At 47.6% G+C, this 26,009-nt stretch overlaps 1 protein-coding gene across 1 annotated transcript; it reads left to right on the top strand.

Moving 5' to 3' along the window:
* The first annotated feature begins 107 nt into the window (after nt 1-107).
* plppr3b (phospholipid phosphatase related 3b) lies at nt 108-23,953 on the top strand. The gene is made up of 8 exons (XM_023843950.2): nt 108-4,240; nt 6,115-6,218; nt 6,460-6,645; nt 8,484-8,613; nt 9,650-9,845; nt 10,054-10,111; nt 11,703-11,876; nt 18,415-23,953. The coding sequence occupies exons 2-8, from the start codon at nt 6,138-6,140 to the stop codon at nt 19,693-19,695; spliced, it is 2,106 nt and encodes a 701-aa protein (XP_023699718.2). The 5' UTR covers nt 108-4,240; nt 6,115-6,137; the 3' UTR covers nt 19,696-23,953.
* The last annotated feature ends 2,056 nt before the right edge of the window (nt 23,954-26,009 follow it).

Genomic DNA, 26,009 nt, shown 5'->3' with positions numbered 1-26,009 from the left:
ACCACAGGGGGGTCTTGGGTTTTAGTCTGATGATTAGAATTCACTAGGATTTATGTTTAAACATTCCTCGGTAAAGCGTGGAGGAACTGGATAGATCAAAATTAAGGTAAATTTGGAGAGTTACATGAATTTCAATGCGATCATAATTAGAAAATAATCCCTGTGTTTGTGTTCATTTTCAGCTCTGTTCACAGAAGCTGTGAACAGCTCAAGGCTTAATTAAATGTCCTGAGTTCATTGTTATGTTTAAATGCAGTGTAGTGTGTGTGCTAGGGCTGCCATCAGTGGCATCCTGTCTAGCTAATACTTTGATGTGCTGTTTGTGTTTATTAATTCAGCCGGAGCCACTTGCTAATGTGGCTTTCGGACCATGTGTACAGGCTCCCTGGACCTGCACCGAATTAAGCTTCTGTATAATAAATATGATAGCCAGAGGAAATCATGGATGTGCAGATTAACACCAGCCTCCTTTCAGTGGCTCTGACTGGGTTCTTATCAGGTGTTCATCGTGGCAGTGGAGTCGCAGGGATCTCTCACTCAGACAAATCAGTTTGCTAATAATACTGGCTGTAGTGACCTTGGAGTATAAGATCAGTGGAGCGAGACAGAGGCAATGATACAGGGGGTGGTGGTGGGGGGGTTGGGGTGGTCTATAAAGCTTGTAGACACTTCAATAGAGGATGTTAAGGCAGTCGTACCTCATGCCAATTGCTCTACCACTCTGCAGTTTGATTCATTTTTCTTAAATGACATTAAGGAAAGTAAGTGCAGGGAAGCCATGTGTGTAAAGTGCAGTGTGTGTGGCTGCTTGTAGCCACTAGGAGGTGCAGTAGTAACAGTAGGATGAGGTTGAGTCATTCTCTGTTGCCATGGTAACTGGTCACCAGCCACATGCCTACAGATTCCTCAATAAATGAAACCTAGTTGGCTATAATGAGGCTGATTAGCCTGTTAAGGGTAAGTAGGGCCAGCTGGTTGGATTGGGGGGGGGTTGTCTGTGTGCTGTGATTGATGTCATTGTGGCAAGTGTTTGGTATAGGGAGGGGTCCCTCTGTTTTTTCAGTATATTTGTTACAGGGGTACCCCTCATATTTGATGCTACCGCATCCCACACAGTCGCCTAGCCGTGCTGTCATTAGCATCCCGTTTAAGGCCAGCTCACATATGTGATACCAGCTTGCAATTTGCTCTGTGCCTAAAACTCTCTGAAATGTCAGTCCTTAGTTGACAATTGACTAAGATCAACATGAAAAATAACACATTTATTCCTACATAAACAATTATTGAGTGACTTACAGAACCAAAAAAACTACACTATATAAAATGTGAAGAGACCTCTTGCCTATCATTGCTGTCCTAACTACCTAAAGGCTGCATTTCGGCAGGTGCGGTTCTGTGTCCTGTGCGATTAGACCCTGGATGCCCAAATGTCGGAATCGCTGCAGCATCTATCTGCAGATAATCCCAATGCAAGCTGTGTGGTCATGCAGTTAGTTCAAAGCAGGCTACTTGTCATTTCACACCATTCTCATCACGTCAGTGAAAATGTGATTTAGCAAAGTACAGCTGTGCCATCTCTAACTCCAGACGTCTTTGGGTTCTCTTCAGCAGAGTCATGTGACTGTATCTCCCATTTCCAGACTGAGGGGGTGCTGCTCTCACACTGGCTGTGTACGTCTGAGAAACGGTGCTTCCATTTTAGTAGTTTCCTTTTCCTGGGCTGTCTCTGCTAATTAAGTCTTTATTAGTGTTATTAACCTTTTCGGGAAGGCATTCAGAAGCCCTGTACAGGTCACCAACAGCTACAAAGGAAGTGTTACTATAGGATAATTTACTACACATATAGATTCTCAAAAGGCAGTGTTATTGTGAAAATAGACGGTAATATGAACACTGGTGGAACCACATTGGAAACAAAAGACCTATGGCGATGATTTTCCTTCCACCTTCTCAGATGACCAAGGTTTCAGAGGGTCAGGTTAACAACTATATTACTGGAGCTCGGGCAGCTATGCAGGTGCCTGTGGAGAATTGGGCTAGAGCATAAATCACAGCTGCAGAGATGGTATTAGGTCCAGCTCAGGAATACGCCTGTCCAGTTATATCTCTGGCATTTGTCTGTTTGAAATGTTCCCATTTATCAGAAAGCCATTTTCCCTCCAAAAGCACTATCACAGCCTCTGTGACTGTCCCGCTACTGTCAGCTTCCCAGTGTTCTGTTATGTGATGAAGCAGGGACTGGCCAGCTGTCGTTGGGCGCTTGTGGGTCAGGCGGAGATGCTCCAGGGGCAGCTGGTCGCTTCCCTTTGGAAAGTGCTTGCGGTACGCTGGCATGGAGAAATGCTAGTTGCAAAACAATCTATCTCTGTTGCATATAAACAAACACGGGGAGTGCATTTGGAGAAAAAATAGTGTCCAAAAGTGTTGATATTGCTAATTTATTCCCAAGGATATATTCACAAGAATTTGTAGGGGTAAAGAGCATGAAATGTCCTTAGCAGAAGTAAGAGTGACAGTCCTTTTTTGGAGGGACTGAGCTGTGGCCCTACACATACTCCCTCCTGTGCACAATAAGGGACCCAAATATCTGCAGAACATTTAGGCAGAAATCCTTGGAGATCCTACATGTACATATCCATCCTGGGGTAAGGAAATGCTGAACAACGGAGGGTTTTTGTGTAGAACATTACGTGTCATTTGTCACCCACATGTCCCCTCCATTTGGATGACAAATTACGCAATTAATAAAAGCTGCCAATGATTTCTCACTGAGAGAACAATACCCTGTCAGCGTTACTGCTTTTTTCCTCATTCAGAGTTTCTCTCTGTCAAGGACCCTCGGGCTGTGTTCTCTGGCTTAGCTCCAATGAAAGACCTCCAAAAAGGTGGGGGTGCGCGGAGGGGGCTGTGAACTTCACTGGGTCGCTGGTGTTTTCCCAGCAGCCCTAGAATCGTATTTGCGGGGAGATTCCCCAAAGGTCAGCTGTGCCTTGCCACCCCACCCCCGTCTTCCATGAAAGGGGCTTATTTTTTCAATGAAATGCTTGGGCTTCATCCCCTCAGTTCAGTCTCTGGGGTTGAAAAGCTCTTCAAAATTGAATGGAGTCAGAAAACTGCCCGAGTGATTCCTGGTGCTGTGGATATGGGATGACTGCGATCAAAGTAATTTTTAGATAATTATTCAGATTGAAATTGGACATACCACAAACTGTAAATGACATAAGACGCACTTCATCACGCCAGCCGTGTCTTGTTCCTGCTTTCCATCGAAGGTTTCATAGACGTAACCGTGCTAAGACAAACGGACTTGTTCTGCCATGTTTCTGCATTGTCGTGCTTGCGAGGTGTGACAGCCGTGCTACTGACTTACTGTGTAGTATGCGGCATCCACGGTGGAAAACCGCAAGAAAAAAGGATGGTCATTCAATACTATATATTAAATGAATATACCGAAATTTAGTGTAAGATTCACCTTGCACGCAGCAACGTTTAATTGTTTAATTGGAAGGATTAAACTGAACTACGTAGATAGCGCTATATGCCCCAGCGTTTCTAATATAAATGTCCAGAGCATACCCTTAATGCTCATAGACGAAGACGTCCCCTTCGCTCCTCCACGCCCCGCCCTTTCCCTTTATCGTCCCCTGTCCTTTGTCTTTATTTCTCCATTTTGAGTATTTGTAATCTTTAGAAACCCTCGGTCGACGTTTGACGGGAAGAAACGAAGAGTGAGAGACTTTGAAGAGAGGCTGAGCCCGGATGAGGGTGAATCCTTCTTTCTCTAACTCCTCCTCATGACTACTCCCCCGCACATGCATATCCCCCTCCGTCCACCCTTCCTCTCACACCGCCTTTGTGTTCCCAGTACGTGATGCCCCATATCGTTTGCCAGCTACTGTCTAAACTACATATGATCAAGATGATGGATGATATTGAATAGGCTGTCAGATTCTCATTCACAGCGGCACGGTTTGTGGGACCAAGACCCTAGGATACTCGAAGGTATATTCGTCTGATTTAACAATAGGCAGGCTTGGTACGTGTTGTCGGCAATCGGTCTTAACTATATATCAGCGCAACCTGAATAAAAGAGCATCTTCTTGCTCGATCGGGGGCAAAAGTGAAATGGAGTAAGGTGCAGATAGAAATAAATTAAGCAGCGTACACAATCTGAATACGGAAAGGGGAAAGCGAAGAGCCTGGCCACTTTGCAAAATTCAAGACCAAGAACAAGACAAAGGTGAGCTGTGCATGGTTTCCTACCTCTGCTTTGTAGATCTTTTTTTCCAGGTGAATGTAAGGTGTCAGAAGGCTGACCGAGAATGGTGCAGTCGTCTTAAAAATACACCGCATTTGAAATGCCACAAAAAGCCACCTTACTTTTGCTTGTTGTTTCTTTGGTTTTTTTTACGTCTATTTTAACAACCCAGCGATAGATTGTAGCTCATTCTAATAACCATTTCATACAACAGCGGTGATAATGGAGGAAAGACAAATATGTATGAAATTAAAGATGCATAAATCGCAAAAATAGCCCTGAAATGATGTGGAATCTAAGCGGTAAAACGACGTGCATGAGTTCTATCCAAAATTCCTTCATGTCGCTATTTTGATGATGATAAATATTTCATTATGTTTTGCACGCTGTTTTAATTATGCCCGTTACTGTACTATCTCAGGTTATAGCACTGCCGGCTCTGCGCCCTCTACTTCAAAAATGGTATTTATCAATTTGCAATATCTTATAATACTATAGGCTATAGTTATTTATAACGATATGAATTCCGGTTTTCCGGGTTGTTATGCGGTGACACTTTGGATTCCGTTATTTTATTGTTACAATGCGCATTTTACTACTACTATTTCTTCTTCCGGCCAACTGTGTGATATGTGAATGGCAATCGCCACACATACTAAAACTGCGAGCTACCTGACTTCGACAGAAACCCCCGAAAATAAATGGTCCTGATGAATTATGACAGGAGTGTCAGTTATTTTTTCAGAGATCTTGCAAATTATGATCAATCAAGGGAATGTGCCTAGGAATTTTCCACCCGGAGGTTGGTGTCAGAAGAACATGATCTATTGACTAGCCCATGGATGATTTGGTCAGTATTATATGCAGGAGCTATCCATATGTGACAAACTACAGAAAACATCTCAATTTGGAACCTACGTTTCAGTTACATGAACTTTCCAGGTCCACTGACTGAGAGGACCGGCCAAGGTCTTTGAGTAATACTGAAGAAATACCTTAAGATGTTAGCCCAGCTATTCATATTGTTCATGCCTCAAACTGAAAAAGAGCCAGCTGTCTCAGACTCTGTTTAAATCGCTAATAAAACTAATATATTTAATCCACATGGTTTAAAGATTAGCAGAGCTAGAGGTAAGTGTTGACTCTGCTACAGTGACCTTTCTTGTGTAACTTTTGAAGAGGAGAAGCTAATTAGCACAGCGAGGGAAAGCTGATCTTAGCTTGGCTGGATTTCGGCTGTCAGGAGAGAATTGAGGTTCAGCTAGTATGAGCAAAGAATATTATCGTCAATTAAATATTTGGTGATGTGTCACCACCTGCCGTAAGCCCTTCATATGTAATCACTTCAAAGAGGAAGATTCTCAGCACTGCATGGAAGCCAAGAAGCCATTAACTCTTAGTTGAAAGCAGATGAATATTCTCAAATCACTGGGAGGTGAAATTAGATGGTGGCCATTTCTAAATTCTCTTCAGTGTCCATGTCTGTGTTCCTGGGATCTCTTCACACCATGTTGGAAAATGGAGCTAGGAAGGTGATTCTACTGTACAGTCGAGGGTCACGTGGGCTCCATTGCAACAGAAAAGGCACCAGGCTTGTTGTTTTTATTGGCCATCTGTTAAGTAAGACTTGTTATTTTTGGAGGCAAGCAGGCTGGTAAAGTTGCTTCTCTAAGCTACGTCTGTGAGAGTGAAGCTAATTACTGGGAGCCTCCTGGAAAGGCCTGGGCTAGCCTTGACTCATTACAGATGGCATCCACCTGTATTTTAAGCCAGTAATGTGCCTTCGCATCCCTGAGCCATAAGCGATGCTGCCTCACATTCCTTGGAGGCTCAGTGTCTGTGAACTGCCTCCACAGGTTGGCCCTGGCCAAACGACATCATGATGTCTTCAAAGGAGAAGCCTAAGAAGAAGCCACCAAAAGACAGCTTGACACTGCTGCCCTGCTTCTACTTCGTGGAGGTGGGTAGAGATGTAATTCTGAGATGGCAGGAGCCTGTAAACAAAACATAAACACAGAGGGAAACACAAACACACTTCACTGTGACAGCAGCCTTTGAGATCCGTCAGATTTTAGTCTTGTGCTCAGGACATATATTGGTATCTCCAGCGTGATACCAATCACCTCCTTGTCATACCAGTCACAGTTGGTTCCCTCCTCCCAGGGTCAGTGACCTCTCCTCTCTCACCTCTTCTCTCATAGCTCCCCATCGTGGCCTCCTCTATGGTGTCCCTCTACTTCCTAGAGTTGACAGATGTCCTGCAGCCAGCGCAAGTGGGCTTCCGCTGCCATGACCGCTCATTAAGCATGCCATACGTTGACAGCGGCGACGAGCTCATCCCCCTGCTGATGCTCCTCAGTCTGGCCTTTGCCGGACCTGCTGCTTCCGTGAGTGTCATGTCGTTTTGTTTCTGAGTGTCTCCTAGAGTGCCCCCTAGAGCAGTGTTTCTCCAATCAGTCTTCAAGGACCCCCAGACAGTCTGCATTTTTGCTCCTTCCCAGCTCCTGGTAGCAAAAATGTGGACTGTCTGACATGGAGCTAGGAGGGAGTAAAAATTTGGACTGTCAGGGGGTCCCTGAGACCCAGGTTCAGAAACACTGCCCTAAAGTATCCCCTAGAGCAGTGTTTCCCAGCCCAGTCCTGAGAGCCCCAGTCACAGAAAGTTTCTGATTGGCTAGGAGCTGGGAAGGAGCAAAAATAGAGCGCCCCCTAGACCATCTGCTGGAGGGTTCCCTAGAAGATCCCCTAGAGTGCCCTCTAGACAAGGGGTGTCAAACTCAAGTCCTGGAGGGCCGGAGCCCTCTGTAGCTTAGTTCTTTCCCTGTTCCACCACAAATGATTCAGCTCAACTGCTATGTGGTAATTAGCACAAGAAGTTGAATCAGGTGTGTTAAACGAGGGGAAACTCACAAATGTGCAGGGCTCCGGCCCCCCAGGACTGGAGTCTGACACCTGTGCTCTAGACCATCCGCTGGAGCAGGGGTCTCCAACTGCGGTACTGGAGAGCTACTATCCAGTAGGTTTTCTGTCCCACTTCTGTCCTGGTATTTACCTGAGAACAGGTGTGGCTCATCAGAAGCTGGGTATGATAGAAAACCTACTGGACGGTAGCTCTCCAGGACCGGAGTTGAAGACCCCTGCGCTGGAGGGTTCCCTAGACGATCCCCTAGAGTGCCCCCTAGACCATCCGCTGGAGGGTTCTCTAGACTATCCCCTAGAGTCTTCCAGACCACCCCTTAGAGCACCCCCTAGACCATCCCCTGGAGCACTCTAGACCAGGGTTATTCAAATCACGGTCTGAGCACTGCTGGTTTTCCAGCCTTCCTTTACCTGTCAGTCAGGTGTGAAGCCTCTGACCAATCAGAATCAGTAATTATAAAACTAACTACCTGGGAGAACTGAAAACAAGGCCTGGATTTGGAATCAAGGTCCAGATTTGAAGAACCCTGCTCTAGACTATCCCTTAGAGTAGTGGTGTTTCTCAACCTTTTTTGTACCACGACCTAATTTTTACAATGCCAGCTCAGTCGCGACCGTATATCAAATATAGGGTTAAATTAACGCTATTGCACAAATATGATTGGATGTGCCAGTGAATTTTAAATTAAGCATCTGTGGTTTGGCTTCTTGGATTGGTTGAGTGTTCACTAGTTTTGTGCTAAGTACTTGCAGACCCAAGACCCGTTTATTGGCCTATTGGTTTACAATCCAATTCTAGCATTGATGCTGGGAAATCTGTTTATGGATCAGCATAGGAGCTTGCTAGTTTTAAAATGCTTACATTTCCAACTCTGCCTCGCAACCGTTTGAGAACTTGCTGTGACCCAAATTTGGGTTGCGACCCATGGGTGAAGAATCTCTGCCATAGACTGCCCCTAGACCATCCTCTAGAGGGCTTCCTAGACCATCACCTACAGCACCTAGGGCACCCCCTAGATCGCGGGTGTCAAACTCCAGTCCTGGAGGACCGCAGCCCTGCACATTTTTGGGTTTCCCCTCATTTAACACACCTGATTCAACTCCTTGTGCTAATTACCACACAGCTCTTGAGCTGAATCAGTTGTTGTGGAACAGCTATACAGGACTCAGGCCCTCCAGGACTGGAGTTCGACACCCCTGCACTAGACCATTCCCTAGAGCACTCCTAGAACCGCCCTAGAGTCCATCCCCAGACCACCCCTAATCCATCCCCTTGGTGACTTTACGCATGTGGTTTCTCCTCCAGATCATGATGGGGGAGGGGCTAGTCTACTGTATGCAGTCTCGCATGAAGATGCGCCCAGGTTCTGAAGGCAGCATCAACGCCGGTGGCTGCAATTTCAACTCGTTCCTGCGCAGAACTGTCCGATTTGTGGGTGAGTCTCCCTGCCTCCCCCCTCCTGAGCTTCATGTCAGTCTGAACCCACCAATCCCTATATTACTCGAGCTGCAGATAAACACCGGAGAGTGTGAGCCTCAATACCCCCTGGATTCTCGGCTTTGATCATGTGATCATTGATGGTCCTTCACGTAGTGCCTGCAGAAGACTGTTTAGCAATAATTCAATACTCAAAGCAGGAACATGGCTAATTATACAACTACAGGCTGTCTGTGCAAAGCCATTTGCTTTGTTGCTGATTTTTGTGGACATTTGTGTGGTAAAAGATGAACTCACTCAAAATGTCAAGGCGCATTTCCATCTGTACTAAAATAAAATGGTGTGCCGTGGGGCACCTTGCTTACTCACACATATTAATGTTTTTTTTTTCTCAGTCCATCTTCGTGCCACACGTAGGAATTGTGATAAATTACCAAAATGGGAACAAAATCATAAAGGGCAACCTTCTTGGTGACTGGACAATATTAAAAAATAACTCAAGCAATCAGAAAAGTTCAAAGGAGAAAGTGGCTGATTTTAAATTTTTTAGTTAGCTGACACAGAAATTAATGCAGATGTTAGCTCAAAAAAAGGGCATGAACTGAAATTACATACTTTATTCCTGCAAGTGTTTGACAAAAAAAGACTAACAAGACTGTGTTGTCAAAGACAAACCCTACGACAAAAATAGACACATATCTCCTTCTGACCCTATAACTTGGAAACCATAGATACGGTACGTGCAGAATGACTCAGAATTAAATGTACAAAACTAAGTATAATTTTTCATGCGTGGGTTAGTGCACACTGGCTACCAGATAGAGGCTCCGCTGACCTCTTCTTTCACTGACAGTCTTGCAGGAGAAAAATAGTAAGGAAAAACTGTGAGCTGTAATAACTAGTGAGCCAAGGGACAGGATGGTATTATTGACATCGAACATGAGGACTGCTTCTGTCAGATGTGTGGTATTCCTCAGCTGGTGATTGATTAGGGGTGAAGCGGGGTGCCTGATCTACTCCCTCTCCTTCCCAAGGTGTCCATGTGTTTGGGCTGTGTGCCACAGCTCTGGTGACAGATGTCATCCAGCTGGCCACAGGATATCATGCCCCATTCTTCCTTACTGTCTGTAAGCCCAACTACACCCTCCCCGGAGTGTCCTGTGATAAAAACCCCTACATCACCCGAGATATATGCTCGGGGGTGGATCAGCACGCTATCCTTTCTGCAAGGTAACTACCCGACAGCAGTTTCATGATAAATTTGTACAGATTTATTGCACCAAAAATGGGCCATTTAAGTGTTAAAACAATATGTTTCTCTCAGTCTTTGGGATGAGGTTCGATGGATGAAGTGGCATGAATTTTAATTCTTCTGCTGCTCCAGATGTTTGTTATAGTCTCACTGAAGCCCTTTTTCTTATTTCCTGTTTCGTTTTAGGAAGACCTTCCCTTCCCAGCATGCAACACTGTCCTCTTTTGCTGCAGTGTATATTTCTGTAAGTATTTCTGTCAGAAGCTTTCATTGTAACTATGTAGCTGGCCAGGAGGCCATGAGTGCAAGTCTATATAGTTAGAGCATGAAAACAAATCGCCCTGGCGATTGGACTGGCATCCCGTCCTGAGTCTCCCCTTCCCTGTGATGGACTGGCATCCCGTCCTGAGTCTCCCCTTCCCTGTGATGGACTGGCATCCCGTCCTGAGTCTCCCCTGCCCTGTGATGGACTGGCATCCCATCCTGCGTGTCCCCTGCCCTGTAATGTGCTGGCATCCCACCCTACGTGTCCCCTGCGCTGTGATGGACTGGCATCCCGTCCTGAGTCTCCCCTTCCCTGTGATGGACTGGCATCCCATCCTGCGTGTCCCCTGCGCTGTGATGACTGGCATCCCATCCTGCGTGTCCCCTGCCCTGTGATGACTGGCATCCCATCCTGCGTGTCCCCTGCGCTGTGATGACTGGCATCCCATCCTGCGTGTCCCCTGCCCTGTGATGGACTGGCATCCCATCCTGCGTGTCCCCTGCCCTGTGATGACTGGCATCCCATCCTGCGTGTCCCCTGCGCTGTGATGACTGGCATCCCATCCTGCGTGTCCCCTGCCCTGTGATGGACTGGCATCCCATCCTGCGTGTCCCCTGCCCTGTGATGTGCTGGCATCCCATCCTGCGTGTCCCCTGCCCTGTGATGACTGGCATCCCATCCTGCGTGTCCCCTGCGCTGTGATGACTGGCATCCCATCCTGCGTGTCCCCTGCGCTGTGATGGACTGGCATCCCATCCTGCGTGTCCCCTGCCCTGTGATGGACTGGCATCCCATCCTGCATGTCCCCTGCGCTGTGATGGACTGGCATCCCGTCCTGCGTGTCCCCTGCCCTGTGATGGACTGGCATCCCATCCTGCGTGTCCCCTGCCCTGTGATGGACTGGCATCCCACCCTGCGTGTCCCCTGCCCTGTGATGTGCTGGCATCCCACCCTGCGTGTCCCCTGCCCTGTGATGGACTGGCATCCCACCCTGCGTGTCCCCTGCCCTTTGATGGGCTGGCATCCCATCCTGCATGTCCCCTGCCCTGTGATGGACTGGCATCCCATCCTGCGTGTCCCCTGCGCTGTGATGTGCTGGCATCCCGTCCTGCGTGTCCCCTGCCCTGTGATGGACTGGCATCCCATCCTGCGTGTCCCCTGTGCTGTGATGTGCTGGCATCCCGTCCTGCGTGTCCCCTGCCCTGAGATGGACTGGCATCCCGTCCTGCTTGTCCCCTGCCCTGAGATGGACTGGCATCCCATCCTGCATGTCCCCTGCGCTGTGATGGACTGGCATCCCATCCTGCGTGTCCCCTGCCCTGTGATGTGCTGGCATCCCGTCCTGCTTGTCCCCTGCCCTGTGATGGACTGGCATCCCACCCTTCGTGTCCCCTGCCCTGAGATGGACTGGCATCCCATCCTGCATGTCCCCAGTATCTTGGCCTGTGTTTCCTGGGATAGGTTCCAGCTTCACACTAGCCTTGTACTAGATAAGCGATCATAAAAAATTGGTCAATGGCTATTAAGGTTACTCAGATATCCCTGTTGATTTCTTCTGGCCTCATTCCAGATGTATTTCAACTCCACCATCTCAGACAGCACCAAGTTGCTCAAGCCGGTGCTGGTCTTCGCCTTTGCTATTGCGGCTGGCCTCACCGGCCTCACGCAGATCACCCAGTACCGCAGCCATCCCATCGACGTCTATGCGGGCTTCCTCATCGGAGCCGGCATCGCTGCCTACCTCGTGAGTATGCTGTGGAGGGGGTGGGGTGTGGACATCTTCCAATCTGTTCTGGAAAGCTCCATTTTTTTTGGTGTGCTCCTCAGTCATTCCTTGTTCTCGCTATCTTGGTTGCGAACAGCTTGACTGTTTTTTTTTTAATTATTATTATTATTATTATTTGGCTTTTTTTCCATCTCGTGTCTTACTGTATTTGTTTTTTTCACTAAACTCCCTGTCTAATTCCACATTACCTGCATGATCCAGTATTCAAGGTGGTATCCATCTTTTTGGGGATGCATTCCGCTCCTTTGGGATGCTTGCCCCCTTTAGGGAAATGCTTGGCCCCTTCGGAGACAAGTTCGGCCCCTTTAGGTAAATGCTTGGCTCCTTCGGGGACATGTTCGGCCCCTTTAGGGAAATGCTTGGCCCTTCGGTGACATGTTCGGCCCCTTTAGGGAAATGCTTGGCCCTTCGGGGACATGTTCGGCCCCTTTAGGGAAATGCTTGGCCCCTTCGGAGACAAGTTCGGCCCCTTTAGGTAAATGCTTGGCCCCTTCGGGGACATGTTCGGCCCCTTTAGGGAAATGCTTGGCCCTTCGGTGACATGTTCGGCCCCTTTAGGGAAATGCTTGGCCATTCGGGGACATGTTCGGCCCATTTAGGGAAATGCTTGGCCCCTTCGGGGACATGTTCGGCCCATTTAGGGAAATGCTTGGCCCCTTCGGGGACATGTTCGGCCCCTTTAGGTAAATGCTGGGCCCTTCGGGGACATGTTCGGCCCCTTTAGGGAAATGCTTGGCCCCTTCGGGGACATGTTCGGCCCCTTTAGGGAAATGCTTGGCCCCTTCGGGGACATGTGTGGCCCCTTTAGGTAAATGCTTGGCACCTTCGGGGACATGTGTGGCCCCTTTAGGTAAATGCTTGGCCCTTCGGGGACATGTTCGGCCCCTTTAGGTAAATGCTTGGCCCCTTCGGGGACATGTTCGGCCCCTTTAGGGAAATGCTTGGCCCCTTCGGGGACATTTGTGGCCCCTTTAGGTAAATGCTTGGCCCTTCGGGGACATGTTCGGCCCCTTTAGGTAAATGCTTGGCCCCTTCGGGGACATGTTCGGCCCCTTTAGGGAAATGCTTGGCCCTTCGGGGACATGTTCGGCCCCTTTAGGTAAATGCTTGGCCCCTTCGGGGACATGTTCGGCCCCTTTAGGTAAATGCTTGGCCCTTCGGGGACATGTTCGGCCCCTTTTACAAACAGCCTGGTCTGGTCCAGCAGTCTGGTGTTATTCCTGCCCTCTCAGTCCTCCCAGCTCCAACAGCCTTCAGAAATAAATATTTGCCTATTAGGCTAATATCTGTCTTGATGATACAGTAGATCTTAAAGTACAGCCTAATTTCTAACTCACCTCTTGGTCCTGCGTGCTGTCCTCATCCTGCCATCTTCCTGCTGCCTGCACACTGTCCTCATCCTGCCATCTTCCTGCTGCCTGCACACTGTCCTCATCCTGCCATCTCCCTGCACACTGTCCTCATCCTGCCATCTTCCTGCTGCCTGCACACTGTCCTCATCCTGCCATCTCCCTGCACACTGTCCTCATCCTGCCATCTTCCTGCTGCCTGCACACTGTCCTCATCCTGCCATCTTCCTGCTGCCTGCTCACTGTCCTCATCCTGCCATCTTCCTGCTGCCTGCTCGCTGTCCTCATCCTGCCATCTCCCTGCTGCCTGCTCACTGTCCTCATCCTGCCATCTTCCTGCTGCCTGCTCGCTGTCCTCATCCTGCCATCTCCCTGCTGCCTGCACACTGTCCTCATCCTGCCATCTCCCTGCACACTGTCCTCATCCTGCCATCTTCCTGCTGCCTGCACACTGTCCTCATCCTGCCATCTCCCTGCTGCCTGCACACTGTCCTCATCCTGCCATCTCCCTGCACACTGTCCTCATCCTGCCATCTCCCTGCACACTGTCCTCATCCTGCCATCTCCCTGCACACTGTCCTCATCCTGCCATCTTCCTGCTGCCTGCACACTGTCCTCATCCTGCCATCTTCCTGCTGCCTGCTCGCTGTCCTCATCCTGCCATCTTCCTGCTCCTTTGCCTCTCTTGCCTTCTGCTGACCACCACTTTCCTTCATACACATTAACAGTTTGCAAAACTGCACCTGTACATTTAGTGTAATGTTCTGTAGCTCTTAACACTAATACTTACTACTTACTCTTCTTTTACCACCAAAAAATTGTCTGATGTCTCCATCTTTCCTTTTCCTCATAGTGTGTCTGTGAATAAAATCTAATCTATATTTAACAAAACAGTATCTGGGCTATCAGATGAAGCTTCTAAAAATGTCTATAAATATGAAATTGTGCAATGCAGAATCAATACCACTAAAATTCAAATAATAGGGCTTATTATTTGCTAGCTAGTTTTTTACGTTGCCCCTATAGGTTTCACTTATAGTAATGTGTTTTCTGAGCATAACGTTAGACCTTCTTATGCATTAACAAACCACACAGGCTAAGTGGCGAATTAATTTCAGAAAGGGACAATTTATTCATGATAAAATGAGAATGAAAACATAGGGAGATCATCTTGGAACATGACCATGGTCAATTTTACCTCACCAAATAAGCTTGGTTTAAATAGAGAACTTAGCTTATCTTGCTAGTTAACGTAACTAACGTTGACTGTACCGGTGTTCTGTCAAGGTAAGCTATGGTTAGGGCTATGGATTAGCACTACGGTAGCTTATCTCGACAAAGTAGCTCAACTCGACAGAACACTGGCCTCAGAAGGACAATGGTAAGTAATTCAACTTATAAAGACGTCAGTTGCATTAAGTAGATGAAACACTTAAACGAATAAATGAAGGTTGTAAAATAACACACTTTCAACAGGCAAGACTTCTGCTGGCTACTTACAATTACCAACGCACGACAAATAGTACCATGACAGACGAAGACAATGAACAGGTCACTCAATAAGAATGAATGACGCAAACGACTGGCTGCTTCTAGCGCCGAGGTGGTTAAAATGGTACGGTCCACATCAGGGGTGTCTGAAATCATTTTGCATAACCTCACCTTGTAGGATTTTTTTTATAATTTTTTTTTTTACAACAAAAGAAAAATGTTAAGACCCCCCCCCCCCCAAACTGCAATTTTTGTCTCTTTGGGGGGGGTTTGGGTCTTGATCGGGGGGTACAGTACCCCCCATAATTCGAACCATGCCCTTTAGGGACATGCTTGGCCCCTTTGTGGAAGCGCTCAGCCCCTTTAAGGACACACTCAGCCCCTTTAGAGACATACTTGGCTCCTTTGGGACATTTGGCCCTTTTGGAGAAACACTTGGTCCCTTCAAGGACACACTCAGCCCCTTTAGGAATGTACTCTGCCCTTTTGGGATGCTTGCCCCCCTTGGGGATATGCTCGGCCCCTTTAGGGACATGCTCTGCTACTTTAGGGACATGCTCGGCTACTTTAGGGACACACTCGGCCGCTTTAGAGATGTGCTCGGCCACTTTGGGACACTTGTCCCCTTTGGGAAAATGCTCCGCCCCATTAGGGAAATGCTCAGTTCCTTTGAGATGCTCGGCCCCTTTAACACGCTCGGCCCCTTTAGGGATGTGCTCGGCTCCTTTGAGATGCTCGGCCCCTTTAGTGTGCTCGGCCACTTTGGGACACTTGTCCCCTTTGGGAAAATGCTCCGCCCCATTAGGGAAATGCTCAGTTCCTTTGAGATGCTCGGCCCCTTTAACACGCTCGGCCCCTTTAGGGATGTGCTCGGCTCCTTTGAGATGCTCGGCCCCTTTAGTGTGCTCGGCTGCTTTGGGATGCTTGGCCCCTTTGGGAATATGCTTGGCTCCTGTGAGATACTTGGCCTCTTTGGGGAAGCACTTGGCCCCTTTTGGGACATGCTTGGCTCCTGTGGGATGCTCGGCCCCTTTGGGACACTTGTCCCCTTTGGGAAAATGCTCCGCCCCATTAGGGAAATGCTCAGTTCCTTTGAGATGCTCGGCCCCTTTAACACGCTCGGCCCCTTTAGGGATGTACTCGGCTCCTTTGAGATGCTTGGCCCCTTTAGTGTGCTCGGCTGCTTTGGGATGCTTGGCCCCTTTGGGAATATGCATGGCTCCTGTGAGATATTTGGCCTCTTTGGGGAAGCACTTGGCCCCTTTTGGGACATGCTTGGCTCCTGTGGGATGCCTGGCCCCTTATGGGATGCCTGGCCCCTTATGGGATGCCTGGCCCCTTTGGGGACATGGTCATCCCCTTTAGGGACATGCTCGGGCCCTTTGGGACATGCTCGGGCCCTTTGGGACATGCTCGGGCCCTTTTAGGTACATGCTCGGGCCCTTTGGTACATGCTCGGCCCCTTTGGTACATGCTTGGCCCCTTTGGGACATGCTTGGCCCCTTTTAGGTACATGCTCGGCCCCTTTATCACACTCCTCACCTTCCTTGCTTTGTTTTTTTTTCTGACAGAGACAGGTTGAGGATATTATCCTCTCATACCACCTCTCAATCCCGAAGCTTTTGCTTTTTGTGTGTTTTTTCCATGTCTGGCCTTTGTGTTACATTTTTACATCATATCTCTCTGTCTGTCTCTTATTAAGTCCCTTATCACAGGCAAAGGATGTGCAGTTGGTATTATTGAGTCGTGTGTCCTTTCTGAAGGCAGGGTAGGAAAGTAGCGTGTCCAGCCAACCCGATAATTACACCGACGGCACCATAGAGCATGTAATAGCAGCACCCCGCGAGCACGGGCCGATCCTGGCCTTGCGTCTTCCTGCCATTGTGCCGTAGCGCATTTTTGATCGCGAGCAGCATCTGCTCGAGGTCTGAGGTTATCAATTTCCGTTATTTGGCAGGTTTAATTAGCATAGCTTGCTTTCATGAGAACATTAACTTGGACAACATGGAGGTGTTTTTTCCAGGGAGTCAGGAGACAGAAAAAGCCGATTCAGAGATATTCCAGTGAGCCAGCGACCTTGCGTAGGCTGGGGAAATATGTGGATTATATAAATGTGCTGCCATCAGATGAGCAGTGTGGTTCAGTGTGTACTAGGGCGCTTTTCCACCCCACCTGGTACTGTACTTTTGGTACTTCAAGAAAGTATCAAAAGTGTGGTACTTCAAGGTGTTCGCTTTCCATTGTCATAAAAACTGGTATCAGTGCTGAATTACATCACAATGCGAAGCAGGGTATTTCGTACTGAATTAGAAAAATGCCTGTAGTATGTTATAGGGCTGATGTGGGATATTAATACCAACATTGTATGTTTTGCGCATGCAATTCTTACATCACTAGTATATGTTTAAAAATCGGTTAAAAGTTTACCTCCGCTGCTTTTGCGTGAGCGCTGCATGCATTCTCCAAGACCATTTTCATTCTTGCTGTTTAAATGGGTTTGTGAGAAATTTATGTTGAACTCCTTTTTTGCTTTATAAACACCTCAATATTTATTGTAACAAAATAATACCGTGCTGTCCTAGTGTATTATACTTAATTTCTTCTCATGGCATCCTGGTCTTATTGTATCTGTTCTTTTGAACAGATCACAGTTTTTTGAAGAGTCTTTCACTTGTCCATGCATCCATTATTATGTCTTTTACTTTATTTTTCTTTTTACTTTGTTTATTGTTTTATGAATTAGCAACTTTTTTCAAGACGGTGATTGTATTATGTTTCAGAGGCAGTCTATTTGCATAACTAATCAAAAGAAATCATTTACACGTCCCGCCCCAAAGTACTAAAGCACCAAAAAAGTACCCCAGCTGGTTTGGCACTTCAGGTACTGGTACTCAACCAGAAGCTAATGGAAAAGGGAGAGCACTGAAAGTATTGCACCGAAAGTACAGTACCTGGTGAGGTGGAAAAGCGCCCTTAGTGTGGAGCAGCTCTTCCGGGCTCCTGGCCTCTGTGACATGGGGGAGCTGCAGAAGGAACGGGGGTGTTTGGGGCTCCTAATAGACACAAACAAACTGAAGTAACAAAAAACCTGAGCAGACGTCTCTGAAGGGGGTTTGTCTCCCTGTCCCTCTCTGTCCCTCCCCTCACATAACAATCCTTAATGCTTGAATAAAGCACATCCCCGACACCCCCAAAACACCATTTGACGTGTGTAGGCAGGGGTGTCAGAGGAGCAGGGATACCTGGCACTTTACAGTTGCCCAGCATTTTACAGGGACTCCATGATACGTAATATTCCATGTAAAATTGGGTGCGGGGAGGGAGGGGGGTTTTAAGGTAACATTTCATCTGGGGGCTGATGATTTCCTGGTATGCCTTTGCGTATGTGATTTTGTCTGGTCCATGGTCAGGTGATTAGGGAATTGTGACCAGAAATTGGACCAGGGATATCTACCGGTGCGGAGCCACTGACTTTAGCTGAAAGATGATTGGCCCCCCACAGTGTCCCTGCCCCGTCAATCACAAATTGAAAACATATGATTACCTAATGATATGGTTGGCCTCTCTGAATGCATCTCATGCCCCTGTGTTAGTCAGAGGAGGGTGGACGAGGTGCCTGTGTAGCCACTCTCTGAGGTCCTCTTTCTTGTCTGCAGGCCTTCCATGCTGTGGCCAACTTCAGATCCTCAGAGGACGTGGTGCCCCGGCCACCCCCGGCCCCCCGGAAGGATGCGCTGCGGGCCCTGACGCAACGAGGCCATGACTCGGTGTACCACAAGGGCCCCACATCGGAGAGCAACGATGAACTATCGGCCTCACAGAGACTGGATGGCCTGAACCGACAGGTGCAACGTGAGAAGGCCTCTCTGGGCAGCCTGAAGCGGGCAAGTGTTGATGTGGAACTTCTGGCCCCCCGCAGCCCCATGGGAAAGGAGACCATGGTGACTTTTAGCAACACGCTACCGCGCACCAACAACGCCGGCGTGGAGGAGCTGGCACGACGCCACACCAGCGTGCACGTGCCACTGGACCCACTGCGCTCCAAGCAGCTGGTGTCCGAGTGGAAGCAGAAGTCAATAGAGCTACGGGGAGGCCTGCGGGGGGATGAGGAGCAAGACGGCAGTGAGGAGGAAGCCTCTGATGTCGGAGAGAATGGCGGTGACGAGGAGCTGATGATGCCCTCTGCGCTGTACCCCAGCGTGCAGGCCGGTCGCGGGGCTGCAGGGGGCGCCAGGGTGGTGATGCCAGCCCGGCCAGGAGCCCCGCAGTTGGTGCACATTCCAGAAGAGTCCACGGGACCCCCACCAGTGTCGCCCAAGAGTGCCAGCACTCGGGCGAAGTGGCTATCCATTGCCGAGAAGAGTGGCATTACGGCAACAGGACCAGTACGCCCCCCCAACCAGCCCCGCATCATGCAGGTCATTGCCATGTCCAAGCAGCATGGCCCCATCACAGTGACACCCAAATCCTCAGAGACATCCTCCTCCTGCACCTCCTCCACCGCCAGTACTGACTCGCCCCTGTACCGGCCTCCCTCCGAACGCGACGGCTCAGGCATTGTCACCGTGGATGCCCATGCACCCCATCACCCTGTGGTCCACATGTCCTCGGGTAACGGCGGCCCCTGGGAGTGGAAGGGCACCACCAATGGCAGTGCAGCAGAGTCCTACGAGCTCAATGACTTCGGCCGGGATTGCGCCCTCAGCTACCGCCCCACCCAGAGCCTGTCTCCAGGCTCATCCATCGGCGAGGCCGACCAGGAGCCCCTGCCGCCCCCCCACCCCGAACTCCCACTGGATGCCCGAGGCCGCGACTCCACCCTACGCCGCAAGGCCCACCTCTCTGCCCCAGAGCGGGATGGTGGTCAGGCACAGACTGAGCAAGACCCTTTCTACAAAAAACTGCATGCCAGCCGACGGTTTAAAGACCATAACTAGCAGCCTGACTAGAGTTACCAATTGGCTTGAAAGGAAATTGTGTGTGTCTGCTCTCAATTTCGTCCTTTGGACAGATGATGAAGTCAAGCCAAGATGCATATGTCAAAGCTTTTCCTCAAGCAAACAACCCACACTTGATATTTCTCCATGTTTTAGCAAACAGCTGAGGCCCTGAATGTGGAGACTTACACAGACAGCATTACCAAAAAGTAGAAGACTCACTTCATATGCTGCAGCGTTTGACTCCGCTCTGCCATCACATACAGACTATTTGGTTATTTTCATTTATTCATAGCACATGTACGGCAGGGTGTTTCCTAATGGCAGTGTTTTGTTTGTAAACACACCTCTGTCCTGTATGTGTGTGTGTGTGTGTGTATCTGTGTGTCTGTTTCCATGTGTGAGTGTCTGTATCTGTGTGTGTGTCTTTGCCTGTGTGTATCTGCGTGTATGTGTGTCTGTCTTTGCGTGTGTGTATCTGTGTGTGTGTGTGTTCTGTACGTGCATGTGCACATTCATGTGTGTTGTACACAGCCTCACTGGATCCACATCGTTAAGGAAGCATCAAGATTTGGCTGTAAAACCAGGAAAACATGACCAATCTGTTTCACTGGTGCTTTTTGAAGCTGTCCAAATGAACCAATACTGAACAAAACTGGCTTTGTGTAAAATATATATGGATATCAGAATACCTGGAAGGAGGGAACATTTCTATCTTCAGTGTAACTAATCAGTGCTGTTTGTTTTGGGACAACATGGAACGAAACAGAGACACACAAAAAACAAAACTTAAAAAGCGGAAGTAATGAAGGTGAAAATTACAGTTGTTTAGTAAGTGGAAGATTTTCAGCTTGAATTACTTTGGTCAAAGCAATAGGCTCCATGCAAACTGTTGTCTTGCGGTTATTGAGAGACATTTTAGTTTTTGACTTTCATTTCATTTGTATTCAGCTGTGAAGCCTGCTTTTTCTGTATATACAGGGCATTTCCAAGCCTGCAGTCAGACTCCTGCATGTTATGTATTGGTTGTGAAATTCAGACGTCTGTCTGTAAAAAAGAAAAAAAAAAACACTTCAAAATGATGCAGTCAGACAAAGAAAGTGTTGTCTCCCCTTGATTAAAACTGTAAAACAGTGGTTTCTCAACCCGGTGCACTAGGACCCCCGGAAGGTCCAAGTTTTTTCTCCCTCCCCACTCCCAACCGGACGGTCCATGTTTTTGCTCCCAACCAGACGGTCCACGTTTTTGCTCCCAACCAGACGGTCCACGTTTTTGCTCCCAATCAGACGGTCCACGTTTTTGCTCCCAATAAGACGGTCCACGTTTTTGCTCCCTCCCCGCTCCCAACCTGACAGTCCACGTTTTTGCTCCCAACCAGACGGTTCACGTTTTTGCTCCCTCCCCGCTCCCAACCAGACGGTCCACGTTTTTGCTCCCTTCCCGCTCCCAACCAGACGGTCCACGTTTTTGCTCTGTCACTGGGAGAGAGTAAAAACATGGACTGCCTGAGTGTCCCCGAAGACTGGTTTGAGAAACACTGCTGTAAAATATGTAAAAATACTTCTAATGGAAATGTATTAGAATTAGAATGCATGCGATGTAAGCTGAGGGAGATTAACTGATGAGTTCTAAGGGGAAACATCATATTTGGGTAATTAATAAGATGCAAGAGACAAGCAAATGAGGTCTGAATTATACAGAAGCAGAACACATACAATAACATTTTAAAAGGACTATTTTTAGACATTTGTTTGACTTAAGTCTGGACAGAATATTAAGTCTCAGTGTTCCTCGACCAAGAAGTATTTAAAAACAAAGCTCAGAATATGAGGATCTTGGGCCCTGGAAAAGACAATGAGACAAAGAGGACAGCTGTGAGATCAGCCTACTGTACAATTCAATGTCGAAATGAGAGGGTTAAGACTAGGGAAGGAAAAGATGGAGATATTCACCCATCTTCCATGCTGTTTATTTACTTTTTTTCATTTAGCAGATGTTTTTATTCAAAGTATGATCAAGAAAACTGTTGGACAGTTCATTGGGGTTAATGGGCTCCCCAAAGGGTCCAACACTGGAATCATTATGCTAACCTTGGGTTATGAACCCACAACCTTCTGATGACAGGCACAGCACCCTAACCTGCTGAGCCACATACAGCCCTCCTGGGGGCTTCATCCAGTGCACTTTCATGGTGAGTCTCTCCCAGAAACCAGAAAATAGAGCCAAATAAATATTCTAGAAAACAAACATGTCAGAAGTAATACTGGGGGTGCTGGTGGAGGGGCAGTGGGGGTGGTATTCATGGTTTACACACACACATATACACAGGACATCTATAGGTTTTACTATTATGTTAGTTGCAGGGGAGGGGACAGGTGTTTGGGGGACAATGTGACAAACAGCATATAATGAGTGCGCCTGGCCCCTTTATTCTGGTTACATCCGGGGGCTCCGGCACTGCAGGTGTGAAATGCAGGGAGACGAGCCTCGCTGGGACCGTGGGATCCAATTTGAAGTGTGGAGACAGGTGACATGAGGGGACTCAAACCTGAGAGAAGACGGGCAAAAGGTGAGCATCAAGCACACACCTGTGCTGCAGCGGAGAGTGACGGACAGCCAGCAGAGGATGTTTTCAGAGGGAGGGAGTGGCACTAACCTCATTCTGGCATCATGTTGGTTGCTTGGCACAGATTCATTCATCCATCCAGCTTCTAACGGCAAGTACTATAGGACGGGATGACGGTGAGTCTGGAGCCCATCTCAGAAAACGGGTTTCAGGACTGAGGGCACCCTAGGACATGCCAGCAGGGGTGTGAGGTGTGTGGTGTGTGAGGTGCATTGGACCTGGGGGTGTGAGGTGTGTTGCCCCCTAAGCCGCTGGGGGTGTGAGGCACATTGCCCTCTGAGCTGTTGGTGGTGTGAGGTGGGTCGCTCCCCGAGCCAGCGGGGGTGTGAGGTGGGTCGCTCCCCGAGCCAGCGGGGGTGTGAGGTGGGTCACCCCCCGAGCCAGCGGGGGTGTGAGGTGGGTCGCTCCCCGAGCCACTGGGGGTGTGAGGTGTGTTGCCCCCTAAGCCGCTGGGGGTGTGAGGTGTGTCACCCCCCGAGCCAGCGGGGGTGTGAGGTGGGTCGCTCCCCGAGCCACTGGGGGTGTGAGGTGTGTCACACCCCGAGCTGCTGGGGAACGATATGTTACCAGATTATTATCACGAAAATGACCCCCTTTCATCCATCATTTATCGTTATGATAATTTTTATTTTGTACTCTATTTTTTTTACAGCTCAAGTCATTTCTATTCTTCCTTTCCTTAACGGATGGCCAGTGGAAAAATAGCTTCTAAATATTTTTAAATATTCTTGCCTGGATCTGAGTAATTCTTACCTTAGATTGATTATAGTCCCATGCATTATTTATTTAATCAGACATAATCAAGTATGGAGAATGTCTTTTCTGGCAGTCAATATAAAATGTATATTTTAAATAACATTTATTTTGCATTATGAAATTGCATTAGTAATGTGTCCAGCTGAAATTAAAATTTTAAATTCTTTTGAAGATGACATCTCTAACAGACCCAGTTACAGTTTAGCCAAATTAAAACGTTTTTATAAATTCTAACAAGAAGCCTAGAGGAAGGCAACTCGGCGAGAACAATCAGCATTATAGCCAAGCGTTCAGGTGAAGGACCATATGTCTCTCAACTGACATTGGCTCAATTCCCATATTGTGTATAAAAAAATGGAAAATGTCTTTTTGATAACTTCATGTTATGGCTTCCCTACATTTCCTTCCTATAACAATGAGCTTCCAATTCAATTTTATGCAGGATTTATTTGTGAATTTATTAAATAATGGTCTGATTCTGACTAGCCTGAGGTCCTGGGAGGGCAGGGACAAAAATTATATTACCATATGCCCCCCCCCTTTTGGGATTGGCCTAGTTTAATGGGTGTAATCAGATCTTTTGCATCATTAAATGATCTGGACTTTTCTCCTGCAGTGATTATGGAAGCTGCAGGCACATGGTGATGCCAAAACATTTCTCACCACATGGCATGTGCTACACATCACAAGAACTGAAATAAGAAGTATATTTTGGGGATGCACGTGCAAGGCATGATATGTAACAGATTCAAGCGGGAAGAGAAGCTCATTGTGGATCTTTATTTGTCTGACTGCAGGATATGCAGATTCTCTTGCATTTGTGAACTCAGCACTCTGAGTAACTGTGAATAAATGCTGAATTATTTCTGTAAGAAACATTACCGGTGCAGTGAAGTGCTTCAGTACTTAGGGATAATGAAAAGCCAGATGCACATTGGTCTACCAGGCCTAGTACTTGATATGAGGTGTTAGCATTGTTGTGTTAGCACTGCTCAGCTGTGGGGACATCAGTTGTTTCCAGAAAATTCAGCCCCTTAATAAACCCTACATACCTTTAACTAAGCACATACTACATGCTATCACAAAACACATATTCCTTTAGGTAACTTGAGCTCTCACACCAAGAATGTGAGATATGCAGCAATATTATACCATAGAAGAGTGATGAGGCTGGTAAAAATGTCTTAGTACAACACAAAAACAGCTATATTATCGTGTTATGATATTATAGTCAGCTATGAAGGGTTTGTAAGGTGTAATCCAGGAAGAGGAATTATTTAAGGAACAATCACCAGAACGTTTTGCGTCTCCTGAGAAGAAAATTAATTGGCTGTGTCATTAGGACAGGACTCGTGCGAGGATAGCGAGTGAGTAAAACAAACATTCAGCAATGATGAGGCCTTGCCCAGTCACATGTCAATGAGACACCTGCAGGAAATGCTGAAATGTGGATTTACTGTAACCTCACTGGTGAGTAACAGCAAATGTGAAATGTGGATTTACTGTAACGTCACTGGTGAGTAACAGGAAATGCAGAAATGTGGATTTACTGTAACGTCACTGGTGAGCAGCAGGAAATGCTGAAATGTGGATTTACTGTAAGGTCACTGGTGAGCAGCAGGAAATGCTGAAATTTGGATTTACTGTAACCTCACTGGTGAGCAGCAGGAAATGCTGAAATGTGGATTTACTGTAACGTCACTGGTGAGTAACAGGAAATGCAGAAATGTGGATTTACTGTAAGGTCACTGGTGAGCAGCAGGAAATGCTGAAATTTGGATTTACTGTAACCTCACTGGTGAGCAGCAGGAAATGCTGAAATTTGGATTTACTGTAACGTCACTGGTGAGCAGCAGGAAATGCTGAAATGTGGATTTACTGTAACTTCACTGGTGAGCAGCAGGAAATGCTGAAATGTGGATTTACTGTAACCTCACTGGTGAGCAGCAGGAAATGCTGAAATTTGGATTTACTGTAACGTCACTGGTGAGCAGCAGGAAATGCTGAAATGTGGATTTACTGTAACCTCACTGGTGAGCAGCAGCTCCTATGCTAGTCTCTCAGGTCCCAGTCCTCTCATGCTTTAATTGGATCTCAGATGTATGTACTTAAACAGTAATTAAAAATGAAAAATTAATTGGACTGAATCGTTTCACTTATAGAACATTATCATTGCTTGAAATGAGACTGACTGATAACATGGCGGTAACACTGGGGATTGACTGAATGAACTTTTCTCACTATGGCTGTACACACATGATGCTTCTTGTGCATTTGGCTTCCTCACTCCCATGCTCTATTGTGTGTCTGAGCACTCCCACTGATGATCTGTCACACGCCTGGATGCAGACATCGTGCTGAGGTGTCATTCAGTGCCGCTTTGCTCAAACTTTGCTCCACCTCAGTGGTTTTTGCCCTTGTTTGACTTGGCGTGGCGTCCATCCTGCCTCCAGACTAGTAGTTGAATTTTCATCGTTGTTGTTTCATTATTGTTCAATCAGTTTGCCCAATGAAATATAGCTGCCCCGTTAAAAGCCTGTATTTTAATTGGAACCTGAATTTTGACAGATTCATAAAACATCAGTGCAGTAAGTGTGCACATCACACATTGGTGCCTGGAGGCTGATGTGTCACAGATGAAGGTCACACATGCCAGCCCCCACCTGGGGCTCCATTATGGGGTCACCATGATGATTACGCCACTGCTGAGGTCAGCAGCCTTCAGGATGCAATATCAGAGCTGCCAGACTCCCTGCTCATCTTTAAAGTTTCACTGGTCTTCGCTGTTTTACAGAGCACCTGCGGTGGGCGAGTTAACCAAAAAGGTACCTTTGATAACCGCTAATGCCAAACTTTAATTTGATAACACTAAATGGATAAACCACAAAAAAATTAGCAGACGCAAACAATAACCACTAACTGCTAACTTTTA

This window comes from Paramormyrops kingsleyae, chromosome 15 (genome assembly GCF_048594095.1).
Source record: "Paramormyrops kingsleyae isolate MSU_618 chromosome 15, PKINGS_0.4, whole genome shotgun sequence".
In the NCBI taxonomy this organism is placed as follows: Eukaryota; Metazoa; Chordata; class Actinopteri; order Osteoglossiformes; family Mormyridae; genus Paramormyrops; species Paramormyrops kingsleyae.
Note: the sequence above shows the minus strand (reverse complement) of the source record. Positions and strands in the feature narration are given on the sequence as shown.

Excerpts from the sequence above, each read along its gene's own strand:
- plppr3b (XM_023843950.2), top strand. The coding sequence starts at position 6,138 with ATGATGTCTTCAAAGGAGAAGCCTAAGAAGAAGCCACCAAAAGACAGC. Across the intron at positions 6,219-6,459 it reads CCTGCTTCTACTTCGTGGAG|CTCCCCATCGTGGCCTCCTC; the intron begins GTGGGTAGAGAT and ends CTTCTCTCATAG. Across the intron at positions 9,846-10,053 it reads CACGCTATCCTTTCTGCAAG|GAAGACCTTCCCTTCCCAGC; the intron begins GTAACTACCCGA and ends GTTTCGTTTTAG.